Source organism: Bufo gargarizans, chromosome 9 (assembly GCF_014858855.1).
Source record: "Bufo gargarizans isolate SCDJY-AF-19 chromosome 9, ASM1485885v1, whole genome shotgun sequence".
NCBI classification, from domain to species: domain Eukaryota; kingdom Metazoa; phylum Chordata; class Amphibia; order Anura; family Bufonidae; genus Bufo; species Bufo gargarizans.
The window spans coordinates 57,156,750-57,175,673 of record NC_058088.1 but is presented as its reverse complement, the minus strand read 5'-3'; the positions used below and the strand labels follow the sequence as shown (position 1 = coordinate 57,175,673).

General features: G+C 44.2%; 1 protein-coding gene across 4 annotated transcripts in view; it reads left to right on the top strand.

Moving 5' to 3' along the window:
* The window catches only part of DIAPH2 (diaphanous related formin 2), a 1,273,340-nt gene extending 1,256,449 nt beyond the window's left edge, over nucleotides 1–16,891 (top strand). For all 4 annotated transcript variants that reach the window (XM_044268818.1, XM_044268816.1, XM_044268815.1 and 1 more), the window contains one exon: nucleotides 16,296–16,891. In XM_044268818.1, the coding sequence (XP_044124753.1) occupies nucleotides 16,296–16,360 (65 nt within the window). In that variant the 3' untranslated portion in view covers nucleotides 16,361–16,891. The remainder of the gene's footprint in view (nucleotides 1–16,295) is intronic.
* Nucleotides 16,892–18,924: the final 2,033 nt, after the last annotated feature.

Here is an 18,924-nt window from a genome sequence, read left to right as displayed (position 1 = left end):
AATTGACAGAAGAAGGGGCAATACGAGCAGGCAAGGCCAGCAATACCACAGTGCAGCACAAAATACTGCCCCAGCAAAACCAAATACCACAGTGTAGCATGAAATACTGCCCTATCACCATGCTGAGGATGGCGATACAGTCAAGTGCAGGAGGGTACCTGCGGCGGCCAGCCAAGTGCATAGATCCTCTTAGCATTAATAATGTCGAGAACTTCAGATCATTATGTACCTGGACAGTGGCCACTAGGAGGGCTTGGTTGGCCCCCTGAGAAATGTTAGCCTCTGGTCCTCTGCTGCACTTACCTCCACTGTGTCACTGCAGACAACTAGGGATGAGCGAACCCGAACTGCAAAGTTCGGGTTCTTACAGAACTTTGCGAGTTCAGGTACCTGAACCCGAGCCCAAACTTTTTCACCGAAGGCCAGGTTCGGGATTGGTGTTCGGGCGATTTTATTATTTTCCGTTATAACATGGCTATATCAGAAAATAATATGGTCATTTAGGGGTTTAAAAAAAAAAAAAAATTCGCCTCATCCACTTGAACGCGCTGCAGCAGCTTCTTCTATCTTCACTGAACAGGACCTGCCAAAGGACTTGCGATGTGCGCAACGACTTCACCGTGCTCTCCCACATGGTGACGTCATCACGCATATCGCACGTCCTGTTCAGTGAAGATAGAAGAAGCTGCTGCAGCGCGTTCAAGTGGATGAGGTGAGTTTTTCTTATTTTTTTTTTTTAAATGGCCATATTTTGTATTCTGTATTAAGAATACTATTATTTTCCGATATAGCCATGTTGTAATGGAAAATAATAAAGTGAAATTCAGGTCCCCATTGACTTCAATGGAGTTCGGGTTTAGGGTCAAGTTCGGGCCCAGAACCCGAACTTTGACCTGAAGTTCGGCCGAACCTGAACTTCCACAGGTTCGTTCATCCCTACAGACAACGTCCTGGAACTCCTTGACATCAGGAGGTTGTTTGTGGTGACCTCCAGAACATTTGCCTGCTCTTCCAGGAGGTCTCCCCCTTTCCCCGCCGAGTGTTATGTATGATTTAAGGAAGACAATGTGAAGATATCTTTGTTTCCCTTCCTTTCTGATAATCTGGCACCTGCCCTGCTGGGCAGATTCTGCAGATTACCTTGAAGCATAGTTGACAAGTAGGTCAGACCCTCGTGTGAGGGAAAGGCTTGTTCTTAAAGTGCATAAAGAATGAGACATCTGCAGTCGTGTCCTCCGCAGAGAATCCGCGCCGCTTTTCATGCATGTGGAACTTTCGATAAAGCTGACCCGGCTTTTTCTCTTCTGTCTCTATATCTCGGGGCGTTCACTCATATCGAGAGCTTAGCTTTTCATGGTTTGTAGCACTTGCTGGATCCTTCCCAGCACTGATTTACAAGCATCCAAAGAAAAATGGCATCATATATACCTTCCAATGCAGAGCTCTTGCTGGGCAGGAGGCTGAGGATTTATCATCCGCAATTTATACTCTCATCATTCACTGCACTGACGCATAGTAACATCAGATGATACTTAGCATTCATATATCCATGCAGAGAGATCAGTGCCTTATATTTATATACATGTATAGTAATAGTGGTAACAAGCAAGTAATGAGGCAACAGACAAAAAACATGGATGTAGCAGAGCACTACTGCACTACTGCAAATTGACCCAATTCCCCTTCTCAAAAGCAAGCCACCTCCCAGTGATTATGAGATCGCCATGTGTTTGGCCACTGATACTGTCAGGAAAGTTTTGTAAAATTACAACATGCCCATAGAATAAATGGTCATTCCAATTGGCCATAGCAGGAGTGGCTGTCATTACGGGTAAATCTCCTTTCCTAGGGTATCACTATAGGGAGGCAGATGTAGCAGTCACACCAAGGACCTAGCGATCAGAGGGATTTCTGCCCCATAAGAGGACACTTGGAAGGGTCATTATCCTCATGTACATCTGCGGTATTATGTGGTCATGACCAAAATTACCAAGACTATCTCTCATTTTAAGGGCAATCCAGGAATATTTTTAAACCAGGCAAAAACACAGGGACCACAGATATATTAGGTCTTTTAGACTGGCTCATATCAATTGTATTAATCCATTAGGTCACAGTCCGTAACAATTATTCACCTGTCTTCCCCCACGAGGTCCTCTTCAGCTCTAGACGCCATCACACATGACGTACGGACATTGGTCAGCACCAGAACATTATAAACAATGCCCAGAATGGACAGTCTAGCTTGCAGAAGAAGACGCAAGACCAAGGAGAGTCATTTAAGAGAGTCTGATCTGGGGTCTGAATGATCAGAGTATGGTTTGAGGTGTTCATACTAGGGTCCGTTGTGTGTCTCATGTCTTCCTAGGGGGACCGAATATCCTGATAAACCACACCCTGTCAAAACTGGAGAGTCCTTAGACAATTTTTTTTCGACTGCTAGCAACCCCTTTATTTGTATGATATCAGGCTTGGACTGGCCACCACAGTACCAGAGGATCCTCAAGCTCTGATGCAATGGTGGTCATCAAAGGTCAAGGAGAAAAAAATAAAATTGGAGCTGCCTTTAGAGATAATCACTTGCCACTAGTGTCTATTTCTATGATTCAAAACCTATTAGATATTAATGTTGATATGGGGGTTGGGTCCTGAGAATAATTAGTAGGCCCAAGGAACCCCAGTCTGACATTCTATGGGATTGCACAAAATTATTAAGTTAAACACTATCCACAGAATAGGGGATGAGCAGTGTCTGGTCAGTAGGCGTCTGACCACTGGGATCCTGTGCATCCCCTCAGGGGCATCGATATGGGGGGGGGGGGGATTAGACGTAGCAATCTCACCCAGCACTAAAAGTGTTAGGTCCATCCTACACTGGATCCCAGGAGCTCATGCCTCACATGAAGCTCTGCAAATGCTTTAACGTTACCCCTTGCTCCAATTATTTTTAATAAAGAAAGACTTTAATGGCATTTCTGGACAACTGGTTTCCAAATTACCACACAGTCTTGTATTTTAGGTTGAAAATTACTTGCGTGACTTATTCAAAGTACAATGAAGAAGAAGAAAAAGCATATGAAATAGTGACAGTTTTCCTGCTGAGAAACACAGAAGACTCAGGGGGAACTCATTCATCAGCCCCACATAAAATACTCACACTGACAGGGGGGAGGTCGGAGCACTGTCCCTGCTGCACCAATTCATCCCTCAGCACCACAGCAAAATGCTACAATGTGTATAAATGATACAATGTATATATTCGGTATATATAATAGCCAGGGTCTGATGTTTCATTAGTGAACCCAGTAGCTACCTATACTAGAAATTATACTCAAATTAAAGGGGTTGTGTATATATATATATATATATATCTCAGTAGAGACATTATATTTGAATAGGCTCACACTAATGCCCAGATAGTGATAATATATCACTAGATCAGTACATATATCACACTAGCAGAATGACTCAGCTTTGCACGGGTATATTTACTCTATTTTGTTTTATGTTTCCGTGTGTCATAAAAAGATAAACAGTTTCCCCCATAACAGTAACCTCTACAGTACCCGCCCCTTTAACAATGACCTCAGTGCCTGACCCTTTAACAGTGACCTCCACAGTGTCCGTCCCTTTAACAGTGACCTCCACAGTGCCCGCCCCTTTAACAGTGACCTCCACAGTGCCCGCCCCTTTAACAGTGACCACCCCTTTAACAGTGACCTTCACAGTGCCTGCCCCTTTAGCAGTGACCTCCACAGTACCGCCCCTTTAACAGTGACCATCCGTTTAATAGTGGCCCCTGCCTCCCATGCATGTAGCAGTGTAGTTGTGCCGTCATACGTCATATGAATGCATATTTAAAGACATGCGACTTGCTGAAACCTGTGATCAGTTGTTATGGCAACCTGAAGTAGGACCCGAGATCTTCTATTGGCTCATAAGGGACATGTGACCGTATGTATGGCAGTTGGGATATGAGTGAAAGACTTGCTGGCTTCTATTGGCTAATGCAGGTCACGGTACGTCCTAGAGAGCCGAGACCCAGTCTAAAACCTTCCCGGACACCTGCTGCACCTGTGTGCCAAATTTGGTGAAGAACGGTTCAGTCGTTTGGTCGCGCATAAAGAACATCCAGACAGACCGACAGAAACTAATTTTTATACATGAGAAACTAGCAGAAGGACCTGGCTTTGCACAGGTATATTTCATCTATTTCACTTTATGTTTCCGTGTGTCGTTAAAAGATATCAACAGTTTCCCCCATAACAGTGACCTCTACAGTACTCACCCCTTTAAAAATGACCTCCACAGTGCCCACTCCTTTAACATTGACCTCCACAGTGGCTTCCCTTTTAACAGTGATCGCCAATTTAGCATTGACTTTAACAGTGACCTTCATAGTGGCCTCCCCTTTAACAGTGACTTCCACAGTGCCCACCCCTTTAACAGAGACCTACACAGTAACCGCCCCTTTAACAGTGACTTTCACAGTAACCGCCCCTTTAACAGTGACTTTCACAGTGGCTGCCCCTTTCACAATGACCGCACCTCTAACAGTGACTTTCACAGTGACTGCCCCTTTAACAGTGACTTTGAGTGCCCGCCCCTTTAACAGAGACCTTCATAGCGCCCGCCCCTTTAATTACACAGACCTCCACAGTGCCCGCCCCTTTAATAACAGTGACCTCCACTGTGCCTACCCCTTTAAAAACCTGGAGTAAAACTGTATTTATGGCAGTTGGGATTTGAACAGAAAGACTTGCAGGCTTGTATTAGCTAATCTGGGTTATTTTTGGGGAATATCTCAGGAACGGTACGTCCTTGAGAGCTGAGACCCGGTCTAAAACCTTCCCGGACACCTGATGCACCTGTGTCCCAAATTTGGTGAAGATCGGTCCAGTCGTTTGGTCGCGCATAAAGAACGTCCAGACAGACAGACAGAAATTCATATATATATAAGAGATATATAGTAAATACACTCAGCTAGAAAAAAAAAGTGTCTGCAAATGTCAGAGAACCGTTAGGTACTAATTGTAAGTAATGATTAATAGGCGAACTGTGATTAGTACGTAGTACACGCTATAAAGACCATTGCTCAAAACAGTTAATTCTGATGCTGAATATAGATGATGCCCAGTACAAAACCTCTCTGTGGTTAGATACACAGTATCAATGCAGCTGAATATATTCACTCCACATATAAGTGGCAAATATCCCAGATAATCCGTGCTTAGCAATGCAGGATTGATACACAGTCTTCACAGCGTTAGTTGAGGCGGTTTGTAATAATGTGGAGTAATGATAGTCATTAGTGGAGTAATACACATTTATATACCACGTTAGTTGGAGCGGTTAGCAATCATATAGAATAGTAGTGATGGTTGCTAGTAATCCTTTTCTATATTAACATATCAAATGTCAGTGCTGCAGAGTGGATTCCACTGCGCATACGGGTAATAACTGACCCGGGCAGTCAAATCTTTATAATATACAAGTATACTCCAATGTGGTATTTCGCTTGAACGCCTCACTGAGGCTCTTACCGCACATCAACCGTTTTGTGGCTCATATGGAGTAAACGCCGGCAGGCTGCACTGTGTGAGAGCGTCCCTATCAAAGTATATTTGATTCCCCTTGGACTGTGTTCCTGCAATATCAGAAAGGTGAGTGCCTGCCCGTTTATATACACACTGTATACCAAGCCTGTCCACAGGTTGAGTGTGTTTTTGTGTGGCAGACTGCAGTTGGAAGAAATAAAGATAATCCTGTAAACCCCTTTAAAATTGTGAAACTTCCCAGATTAGGGGTTTATTAGCACATAGGGCCTGTAGTAAAACCTGTAATGGGGCACCCATCTTCCACCACCAGCATCAATAGCAAGTGAATTCGGAAAATGGAAATTCATAGATTAAATATTTCCACCACTAGGGGGAGCTCTAGTCTCAGAAAATGATCCTCTATCCATAAGATATTGGATAACAATTAAATAGGTGGGGCTCCTACTGCTAGGACCTGCACCGATCACGAGAATGAGGGCCCTTCCCCTGTGGAGCCCCACTAAAATGGGCAGAATGGCTGGTTGGAAGACTGCTGTACTCCTAGAAATGAATGGAGTGGCGGAGCACATTTCTGACAAGCTGCTCTGTCTATTTCGGTGGGGTTCCACAGGGTATGTGGACTCTGTTCCCGTGATCTTGAGGGTCCCATTATTAGGACCCCAACCGATCTATATATCCCCTGTCTTGTGAATAGGGGATAGCCTTCCATAACTGGAATACCACATTAATGTTCCCTGTTTATAGACAGGGTTTTCTTTAACGGCACACCAGGTGGTCAGAGGAGGTACTACAAGTCAAAACGTATTAATGCTTTTCTAGCTTAAGGTTTCACCGTACATGAACCTCCGAAATACAGCAGCAGCTACAGGAACGCTACAGGCGTTTATACCCAAAGAACATTATTTAGGAATCGGATGAAGTAGTAGTTGCAATGACTCCCGGGAGGGTCTCATAGGAACCCACAGTTATAGTACTTGCCCAGTGATGCATGCAGAGCTTTATAAATCTGTGATCTCCAACCTGTGGTTCTCTAGCTGTTAAAGCCTACAACTCCCATCATGTCTTGAGGGGCCACATGTTGGTTGGGCATACATGAACACATGAAAAGGAATATTTGATGTACTCATTGCATATGAATCCTTTACAGAAGATTGCAAAGTTGGCACCAATTAGGTTAGGGGCCCAAAGTAAAGCCTTTGCACCAGGGGCCGAGAGCTGCAAGCTATATCTGACAAGGCTGGATTGCCTGGAGTCTGAGAGTCACAAAGCTGTAATAGGAGAAGCAGAAACAAAAGAGGCAGGCGGCAGAGAGGCTGGGCGATGCTAGGTGGCAGTGTGGCTTCAGTCCTTTGTATTTTCTGTCATATGCACCTGTTTCTGTCCTCAGACTATCAGCTTCCCCGTTACAAGATCCATATTCTCGTGTATTATTTACAGCATTTTTAACTACTTCTTTCCTGGACAGAACCTCTCAAACCTTCAGCCAGTTGCTTGTTGTTCCTGTTCCATGTGTGAAGTGGTTAATCAGGACGAGCTGACGTCTGTAGATAACTAGAATTCAATAATCACCCAGGGGACCGTGTATCAGAGAAGATTGTGTCTATTGGGCCCTGATGGAACATCCAGTCAAAGTTTCATCAGCCGTAGAGCTTGTAAGTGGCCACGAGCTGGTAAACAGTCAACACGGAAAGACATTGCCCAATCGCCCTTTAAGAGATACAGCGCCTACGCAGATGTACTGTGTGCATGGAGAATGTGTATGGAGATCTAGTGCGTATGGAGATCTAGCATGTGTGAGGAGATCCAGTATAGATATAGTCTATGTATAGAGATCCAGTGCATAGAGATCTAGCATGTGTATAAAGACCTAGCGTGTGTGAGGAGATCCAGTATACATATAGTCTATGTATAGAGAAACAGTGCATGGAGAATGTGTAAGGTGATCAAGTGCGTACAGAGATCCATTGTGTATGGAGCTCTAGCATGTGTATAGAGAACTAGTGTGCGTGAGGAGATCCAGTATGTATAGATATAGTGTATGTATAGAGAGCCAGCGTGTATGGAGATCTGGTGTGTACAGAGAGCCAGCGTGTATGGAGATCTGGTGTGTACAGAGAGCCAGCGTGTATGGAGATCTGGTGTGTACAGAGAGCCAGTGTGTATGGAGATCTGGTGTGTACAGAGAGCCAGTGTGTATGGAGATCTGGTGTGTACAGAGAGCCAGTGTGTATGGAGATCTGGTGTGTACAGAGAGCCAGTGTGTATGGAGATCTGGTGTGTACAGAGAGCCAGCGTGTATGGAGATCTGGTGTGTACAGAGAGCCAGTGTGTATGGAGATCTGGTATGTACAGAGAGCCAGCGTGTATGGAGATCTGGTGTGTACAGAGAGCCAGCGTGTATGGAGATCTGGTGTGTACAGAGAGCCAGCGTGTATGGAGATCTGGTGTGTACAGAGAGCCAGCGTGTATGGAGATCTGGTGTGTACAGAGAGCCAGCGTGTATGGAGATCTGGTGTGTACAGAGAGCCAGCGTGTATGGAGATCTGGTGTGTACAGAGAGCCAGTGTGTATGGAGATCTGGTGTGTACAGAGAGCCAGTGTGTATGGAGATCTGGTATGTACAGAGAGACAGTGTGTATGGAGATCTGGTATGCATAGTGATCCAGTGTGTATGGAGATCTGGTATGCATAGTGATCCAGTGTATGCTTGGAAATGTAGTATGTGTATGGAGATCATGTGTGTACAGCAATTTGTTGTTGGCAGTTTGTGTTCTGAGATCAGGTACGAACTTACAGGTCAGATCAAAGCTTTTTAATGCTTTCCCCTTAAGGAGTGGTGGGTTCAAAGGGCATCTGTCAGCAATTTTGTCCATATGACACTGACCTGTTACATGTGCGCTTGGCAACTGAAGGCATCTGTGTTGGTCCCATGTTCATATGTGCCCACATTGCTGAGAAAAATTTAATTTTGTTAAATTGCAAATGAGCCTCCAGGAGCAACGGGGGCGTTGCCGTTACACCTAGAGGCTCGGCTCTCTCTGCAACTGCTGCGCCTTCTACACAGGACCAGGTGATGAAAACATCATGTTTTTGAGCAAAAAAAGTCCCACATTTTCCAACTTTTTTGCAGGCAGAATTCTGGAGTGCAGGGAATGATAAATTGCACCCTTCGTGTTTTTCATTTTTAACATTTTCTAAGATCTCTGCTTGCTGTCAGTAAATAGGGTTTGTTACAATTGTATCCAGTGTAGACATGCCTCTGCAGCACAAATCACTCTCCTGTCCTGTTACAAGGTATCACTGCAGGAAGAGGGAGGTGGGCACCTAAATACCGCTCTGCCATACGAGAAGTTGGTATTGAAAAGAGCAGATGGAACAGATGTAGTAGAATGGCTGTGGCGCGCTACCTCATCGTTAGTGATGAGCAAAGTTTTTAAAAATATGATTTGGCAGCTTAGCTGAACTTTGTCAAGAAATTTGATTCGATCCGAATTAGTCACAAATCGCTTTTCATTGTATGGAGTTGGCGCAATGATGGGGAACTGTGATCGCCCCGCCCCTGTAATTTAACCCCTCAGATGCCGTGTTCAACGCTGCTTGCGGCCTGTGAGACTCACAGTCAGGTGCTCAGGGGGTTAATCCTGGGTTAAAAAAATATATTAAATTATACTCACTTCATCCACTTGCTCGCTTAGAGGCCATCAGCTCCCATTTTGATTGCAGAAAACCCGCATAAGGACCTGCAGCGAGCGCGATGACGTCATCACTGATGCCGTGAGTATATATTGTGGGGATTTGCTCTGGTAGACAGGCTTGCGGACACAGTACAGAGGCAACGACAACGTCTTTAACTTAAACAGTTCGGTGTTTATTCACACATAAGGAGATAAGCAAAACAAAAAGTCAGTTTCAAGGAAAACAGTCACCTTGAGTCTGGTGTTTGTTCACACCATGCAACAATGCAGAAGTCCTTGGACATAGCAGAAACTGCCTGCTCTCACGCCAACAAGGTAGCAGACCTTTACCCAGGCCCAAACTCCCAGGTCCCAACACAGAGACTGACAGAGCTTCACTGTCAGAGAGGAGTAAATTCCTACCACCAGACAGTGCTGCCTGTGTTTTATAGCCCAAACCAAAACCCGGCCTGGAACTTGGGGAGTAGCCACCCACCCACCCTGCACTTTGGCTGCTTCCAGTAAGAGCCGGCCTGGATAGGCTTTACAGCCATTCTAAATAGCAAAACCATTTCAGCCAGCACTAGCTACCGCTGACACATGAAATTACCGGCTCTTACCTCACTGAGGCCAGGTATCTCAGTGACACATACCTTCCGTCAATGACTGACCCTTGAGCCTTCCTACAATATATATATATATATATATATATATATATATATATATATACATATACACACACACACATACACACACACACACACACACACAGAAGTTTACTGATGTGACAAGTACAAGGTATAACAGTGCTTTGTGTACAGATATATGTGGTCAGTTATATACTATGGTTATTGTGTAATGTACATGATGTAACAGTGGGAGTAACTGTCTGCAGTACTAATATATAAATAAATAGGGAATGGGGTGCAAAGGAAGAGAAAGGAGAAGGACCTCCTCTTACCGCTCCATTCTAGTCTCAGTGGAGACGTCATCCTGCAGGTCTTCTCCATGATGTTGGTTGAAGGACCTTTGATGATGCTCTGTGCAGTTTCTTTGCTCAATGTATAGGACCTGTGATGACCTCATCATGGTCCTTTAGCTTTCTCCACTGATAATAGGGATACTATACTGGAGCCGGACAGTAGTTAGTGAGCGGGGCCTTTTCTCCACGGACCCCATAGCAGCTGTGTGGTCGGCCTCTTTTGGAGGTACGCCACTGTCCACAACAAATCTGCCAATTCTGAACATAGTCCTGGGACTTTTGCACACACAAATGTTTTCAGTTATTGACAGCAAGCAGAAATTATGAACTTGGTGCAGAATGGAGACCCCAAAAATATTTTCAAATTTGCAGAATGTTTTATTATGCAACACTTGAGCGTTAGTGAATTAAAAAGTACCACACAAATGTGATTCTCGTATTCTGGACACAATTCACCATCCCGCCCAACCACACTATATTTCCTACAAAGGCTTATGGAGAGCCAATTGTACAGAGAGTACGCGTGTGCAGTATTGTAGACCAGGCGATGCCCCTCTGGGTTTCTGGGAAAGATATTTAAATTAGCTTTTCTTCAAAACAGAAAAGAATGCAAACTTTTTCTCATGCCAGCCGAATAAAGATATGCGATTTCCATACACTTGCCTGGGAAACAATACTTATTTTTTGGTCTCCCTAATGATAAAGAGCACCACAAAGAATTCTTCACAAGGCAAATCAACTAAGTAAGACAAGTTTCTTTTGAGACATTATGGTTCTCTTGTCCTCCTAGAAAGATCACTAGATTGCATGTTTAAATGAGAGGGATGTAAGCTTTGTAGGATGTTGTAATTCTCTTGTCTCACTTTCAGTTGAAGTTTACTTTGGAGGTATCTCTGTCTGAAGTTGATCCAAAATAGTAAAATAAAATTGCTGAAGGTGAATAGGAAGGAGATGTTGCATTATTGTCACATAGCAGATTGGTAGAAAAGCCTTTCTGCCTTTTAAACATGCTTTTGTAGCAAAGCTAGAAAAGTAGCTAAGCCAGCCTCACATCTGCAGCAAGTTCTTTCAGGACAAAAGCCATTAATCAGAGAAAAACAAATGAGAACAACATTTCTAGTTTCAAGACCTTACGTTGTTGTTTTTGCAGTTGATTTCCCTGCAGTCCCGTGTATGAGCCATAACGGAAAATGATCGTCACAATGAATTGTCCCGAATGAAAAACTCAACTCTTCTACATCTAGATAAAGAAGTTCCCACCAGCCCTAGTGAAGCTTACATGCTACTCTCGCTACCAGCAATGCCTTCAGATCTATACAGCCCTGGGCCATGCATTACAATGTATAAACAATATATTTAATATTTATCAGGCATGGCATTATTAGGCGGCTGACATATGCTGAACACAAGGAGGAAGAGGGGGCATGACTGTACAGAACTTTATATAATTGCATTTTCTGCTGCTCCAGAATTGCTTTGCTCTTGGCTACGACCTGCATGGCTCTTTTTTGGTAAATACAACATTTCAGCCTTTTCACATCTTGAAAATGGATGTTTTTTTTGTCTCTAGGGCATTTTGGCTCTGTTCAGTCACTCCAAGGATCCAGCCACGTTAGGTTTATGCATTTTTTAGAGGACATACACGCTCTACCATTATTTTCATTTCTAAATGCATACAGGTCCTTGGTGACTAAAGGGGCCTATAAATCCCTTTACCCCATAAGAAGACACAAGTATTATAATTGACATGTATAAGGTGAGGAACCAGGTACAAGTTAAGCACTGGAGCTCAGGAGATTCATGTAATACCTCTGTACCATATATACTTTTGGTAATATATGTATATTTATATGGTATTGCCATATTGTCTGGAAAAAATAATATTGCCACATAGATAAAGTAGTTATCCAAAAATTGCCACTTGCATAGGGTCCCAGAGCACATGTGCTCCCTATAATTCAACCCTGACTGTCATGAAACTGCCATGTAATTTTAAATGGTGCTTTTAGCCCCTGAATTTTATTGAAGTTCATTTTCAACAGTAAAGGGCTCAAGTGTTCAGCCCAGAGCCTGTAAGACTAATGTGCCACTATGAGGTGCTGCATCCTCTGCAACTGGCCCGGGGTGCAGTCAGTGCGGCTTGACTGCTTCGGGGTGGAGAAGCCGTTACTAACCAGGGGCGGAGGCTGGGACGCCGCGACTGGCCCGGGGCAGAGGCTGGGACGCCGCGACTGGCCCGGGGCAGAGGCTGGGACGCCGCGACTGGCCCGGGGCAGAGGCTGGGACGCCGCGACTGGCCCGGGGCAGAGGCTGGGACGCCGCGACTGGCCCGGGGCAGAGGCTGGGACGCCGCGACTGGCCCGGGGCAGAGGCTGGGACGCCGCGACTGGCCCGGGGCAGAGGCTGGGACGCCGCGACTGGCCCGGGGCAGAGGCTGGGACGCCGCGACTGGCCCGGGGCAGAGGCTGGGACGCCGCGACTGGCCCGGGGCAGAGGCTGGGACGCCGCGACTGGCCCAGGGCAGAGGCTGGGACGCCGCGACTGGCCCGGGGCAGAGGCTGGGACGCCGCGACTGGCCCGGGGCAGAGGCTGGGACGCCGCGACTGGCCCGGGGCAGAGGCTGGGACGCCGCGACTGGCCCGGGGCAGAGGCTGGGACGCCGCGACTGGCCCGGGGCAGAGGCTGGGACGCCGCGACTGGCCCGGGGCAGAGGCAACCAGACTGGCCCCAGGGTGGAGGTGCCGTTACTGGCCCAGGGCGGAGGCAGCAGCGCCATGAATGACTCGGGGCCGAGACAGTGTAACTGGCTCAGGGCGGAAGGCAGCAGCATACTGACTGGCTTGGGGAGGAAGCACCATGACTGGCCCAGGGGGAGGCAGCAGTGCTCAGCTATCTCCGGAACGCCGATCAAAATAAATGGAGTGGCAGCACGCAGGTGCGACCAGATGCTTATTCTTTTCAGGGGGTACGGGGCCCCCATTATCATGATTGGTGGTGATGCCAGTAGTACGACTCCCACCAATCTAACAAGTTATTCTCTATTCACAGTGGAGTGGAGTAACAACCGAAGTAACAATGAGAGGTTTTTGGGGGTGTCTACTAGAGATGTTTTTGAGGTGCAGGTGCCATGAACCTTCCACTGACTGAATATATAGAGGGCAACATGACTTTAATTACTTCATGGAGCTGAACTACAGTGACAGGCACAATGGGGAAATAAACTAGCTATGTTTTATTCTAAAAAAATTGAAAAAAGCAAAGAAAAAAATAAATTAATTGACTCTTAAAGATCTATTCTGATCAAATGCCTGGTTGAGGCATATTTACTACAGACACCATGACACGGGGAGCGAGGCTGCACCGCTACAGGCACCATGACACCAGAAGCAAGGCCGCACTGCTACAGGCTCCATCACACAGGGAGCAAGGCTGCACCACCACCTTTTTTACTTACTCATTTTTTCTTTTCTTTTTTCTATATTGTTTTTGTGTCAAAAGCAGACACCGGGATGATTTACACAAGAACATGGCTGAGCTGCATAAGCCTGAACACAAAACTTCTTTCCATTATACTCTATGGTCCATTTACTCTCACGATAGAGACACAAAAACATGACATGCGGAAAACGTTTTGAACACAAAATAAAAAGGGATTTTTGTATTTTTATTTTTTGTTGCTACAACCCAGGCAAGCATTCTGTGCATGAACAAATACTCAAGGATGTGATTACGTGCCTAGATGCCACCATACAAGTTCACAGAAGAAAACTTAACTCACTTGCAGGTTCATGCACATTTTTTTTCCAGCTGTAACATCGTATGCTAATGATAATGACGTTACGCGAGCCGAACAAATACATGGTATCGTAGACTGTTTTAACTGAATGTATTACAGGAAGCAGATTAGATGTAATGAAACAATATTTAAGTAATATTCAGACGCTTTTTAAAGTACTTTTTTATGGATAATGTTTAATTAATCTGCACGTCCCCCGAGGAGTCCAATCTATTTTTAATGCAAGTTACGCTAGGAAATGCAGGGATAATTCTACACTTGTTCGGTGATGAGAAATTTGCTTCTATTCTGGTTGGGAATTGGTCGAGATTTTTTTGTGTGACCTGTCCCTCCTTTTGTAGACAATGATGTAACTATACAGTGTGGACCATAGGTGACAGGGGAGCAACCTTCTACCATGTTCATTGATCAAAAAGGCAGCAATTTGTATTCTTTCAGATGGTTCCATTGTAGGGTTCAGGTGACAATATACCAAGGGAGAGGTTTATATTGCAGTCTATTAAAAGGGTATGCATTAATTTATACATAATTTTTTATTTTTGTTAAAGTTTTGTACTTGATTATGGAGGAAACACCTTGCTCGAGAAGCTGCCAACAGTTGCGTGCTGACTTCTACGGGAGAGTGTTGTGGGCATGCCCTGTGACCTGTGCATAGGTTATTGCGCAAGAAGAGAAGGGTTAAGTTAAATGGCGGATCCTGTTTTATCTGACGTCTGTAATTGTAATTTGGCCTATGATAATAATGATATGACTGCCGAGAAGGGTTATTTTTCTGAAGAACATGAATTGTCATCTTATTAGGCTTAGAAATCAGTCTGACCTCTGGATATGTCATTGATATGCGATTGATGGGGGGTCTGACACCTGGGACCCCCGCCAATCAGCTGTTTAACAAGGCATTGGCACTCCTGTGAGCGCCGTGGCCTTCTCTGTGCTTTACATTGTATAGCGGCCGTGCTCGGTATCATGCTCAGCCCCATTTACTTCAATGGGGCTGAGCTGTGCCTAGACCACGTGGCCAATGAACATGTCATCACTGGCCTAGTAAAAGCTGAGAGAAAGCTGCGGCTCTACTGCCGATGCCATCTGAAACAACTGATTGACCCTTATGTCAGACCCCCCACGATCAGATAATGATGACCAATCCAGAGGATAGATCATCAGTAGGGAAATGTCCGAAAACCCCATTTAAGACTTTGACGTCTTGGACCTCATGGAAAGAAGTGCTTAAAGTTGCACAATGGTGAGGGGGTAGCAGAGCATTCAACAGCTCATGACAAATATTACCCTGAACCTAAAATCTCAGGGATGACTATAGTTAACCCTATTATCCCACCCCCATCATATTATACACATAGCTGTTTGATGGGAAGCAGGATCACTGGTCCTGGGGCTTTACTTTCCCAAACAAAGTCAATAATGGTCACTTGGGGCCAATATGTCAAAAGTTTAGCCTTTATCAGAAGAGAATACCTCTGATGACGACCTTGCTATCTTCTATGTCTCATGTAGCATTAGGACCTCAAAAACAGCCCTCTAGTGTAAGGACCAACTGTTAGTAAGAGGAACTGAGATGAAAAGGTATGTCAAGGATTGGAAAAACATATTTACCTTCTTCCAGAGACCATGTCACACCTGTCCATGGTTGTACTGTATCTGGGTACTGCAACAGCTTGGCTGCAGTCTGTGGACAGGTGTGACATGGTTTTTGGAACAAAGCAGCCATCTTTTTCTATAATCCACCTGGCTAGCAGTCATCCAGTCACATTTCATAGGCAGGAAACAAGTTCTTCTCACCTCTAAGACTCCCCATAAAAACAAAAAACCCTATTTCTGAAAATCTTCACAGTCCTGCAGCATAATCTAGGTTAATGTATCGCATAAAGGAAATGATCAAGGAGATTTTCTTTTAGATAAGTTCCTCGGCTTCTGTGTCTTCTCGCTATCTTCTGTGTTCACACTTTAACAGGTAATTGAAGTGTCTTCTGATGAAGTTACACAAATTCCTTCCAGAAATGACAACTTTACCTTTGCATTTGTTTAGCATGCAGTTATTGCCAAGGGAACTGTGTTAGCACATTCTGCTTTGCTTTTATCACCCCTGTTTCTCTGATCAATTTAATGCTGATTGTAGAGCTGTTGAACCTGTCCCGGCAGCAGCACTGTGTTTTGCCTTCCAGATAACTATTTACATATTCATCTCTAATAGTTTTACGGATGCTTTGAAGACCTGTTGACAAAAAAATTATAATAATCTTTCCTAATGCTTTGTTGTTATGTTGCAGAAAATCGGGTACCGGCGTTGGAGAGGTCACGCTCCAGGCACCAGGGACGGATGGTAGCTACATGAGTCTCCAGACACACCAAAGAGATTTTGGCACTGCTCCCTCAACCAATAGAACAAGAACAACGCTGAGTGTGCAAAGAACTTCAGCTCAGAAGGGAAGAAGGGAAACAGAAAGCTGACAAAAAATTCTATATCAAAGGAACGTCCTTAATATCAAGCTGGATTTCGTCTTTTCGGGGGGGGGGGCGAAATTCTAAAATGTTTTTTGTTGACAGTGTTAGAGACATCCAGTAAAATATTGCTACTTTTTGACTTCCAGTTGTGACAGGGACAAAAGATATTCTAATTTGTAGGTCTAATATTTTAGTTAAAAGTTTTATTATATATGGAGTTTACTATAGCGAGGATTTGTGACTATTTTGAAGTATTTTTACTTGCAAGAACCAGGAATGATCCTTGGTTCGTAAGTAGTGTTGGGTGAGCATGCTCAGCCGAATATCGCATGTGCTTGAGCTCGATGCTCGAGTCAGTGTATTTAAATCTAATTTAGCCTCTATTTCTGAAAAGTTTCTGGCGGGATTCAAACTCACAACCTTCTACATTACAAACTCACAACCTTCTACATTACAGCCAAGAATGTTAACCACTACACTATAGAGCTGCATGCCCAGTAAGTATTCCTATACAGCAGAAGATTCATATTTTATTTCTTTTTAGTAACTGGCCATGTAGCTCTATAGTGTCAGAAATTCTCAGAAATAGAGGCTAAATAAAATTTATATATATATATATATTTATTTTTTGTAAATTAAAAAAAATGTGCAATTACTAAAATATACATACATACACACATATATATATATATATATATATATATATATTTGAATTTTTTTGCAATTACAATATAATATATATTTAAATTTAGCATCTATTTCTGAAAAGTTTCTGGTGGGATTTGAACTGGCCATGCAGCTCTGTGGTGTAGTGGTTAAGATTCTTGGCTGTAATGTAAAAGGTTGCGAGTTCTAATCCCGTCAAATTTTTCAGAAATAGAGGCTAAATTAGATTGAAATACACTGGGTGTCCCCAAACTCTGACTCCATATATGGACTGAGCTGGATTCTGCTTTTCATATGGGCATAGCTATATAGGAGTCAGAGCAGGGACTCCTAAGCTGAACTAGAGTCCCGACACCCTCCCCTTTATAGAGCAGGGGGTGCCTGGTCTAATGCTCAGGTGCTCTGTAGAGCACCCGAGCATCGTGGTGTATTCTACTCGAGCACTTTGGTGCTCGACCAACACTATTTGTGAGGAAACATGTATGGTACCACATGCCTCGTTCTCACTATTATTTTATTGTGCAGTAAGTGCCACTAATGATCATTTTTGTTGTTTTCAATGGTGTTTGATAGGTTCCTATTCACTCTTCGGCTTCTCACATTTGATTATCACAGCACTGAAAAAAATAGACATTAATTGGGTTTGGGATTACAATTATAATCATTTTAGTTTTGAACAGTACAAAAAAAAGGTTGCAAAGGCAAAAGTCTGAAACCTCTCCATAAGAACATCTGTGGGGGTCATAGCACCTTCCTGCCACATGAAAGATCATAAGGGGTCCACAGGACCCACTGTCACATTAAAGGGGTTATCCGGCAAATAGTATTGATGACATATGCACAGTGGTGGTCTGAGTTATGACACCTCCCAAACTTTAATCAGCTTTTTCGCGGAGCTCGGATGAACGCGATGGTCTCCCGTAATCTTACCGAGCACAGTGCCGTACATCATGCAGCATCTGTGTGGCCTCTTTAAACAGCTGATAGGCGGCAGTCCCAGGTGTTGAACCTCCTCTGATCTGATATTGATGACCTATCCTGAGAATAAGCAATATTTATTCCTCGATAACCCCTTTAAGGATCATCCTGTGGGGTTCATAGGATTCACATTATGGAACATTCTGTTTGATCTATCGGACCTTCTGACCACATATAAGCTCATCATATAGGATTCATGAGAAATCCTGTATGGTTCATAGCCCTCCCTACCACACAAGAGGTCATCGTGTGGGGTATACAGAACTCCTCCCTTTACACGGTCGTTCCATATTAAACGGTAAATCAAAAACACAAGTTTCTTATGTTTGATCAGGGAATTTTGAGTTAACAGAGAGGGTCCTCTGGTAGAGATATATATTTTTTTCTCTGAAGACCTTTCCTGTTCAAGACTATCCAATGGTGTGAATTGATCTCATTTACAGTGTGGTGGGGCTATGAAGGAAACAGAACACTTACTGCCATGTTTCCCCTCAGATCACAACTGATCACTGGTGGAACACTATTATCCACTTGGGACCCTTCTAACAACTTAGGATGGTCTACAGTGGACAACCCTCTAATCTTAATGGCAAAGGGATTTGAAGGGCTTCTGTCAGCAGATTTGTACCTCTGAAACTGGCTGACCTGTTGCCTTCAGCTGCCAAGCGCACATGTATCTGTGTTGGTTCCATGTTCATATGTGCCCGCATTGCTGAGAATACTGATGTTTTGCTAATTGCAAATGAGCCTCTAGGAGCGATGGGCTCAGCTCCCTCTCTGTAATGACAACGCCCCAGTTGCTCCTAGAGG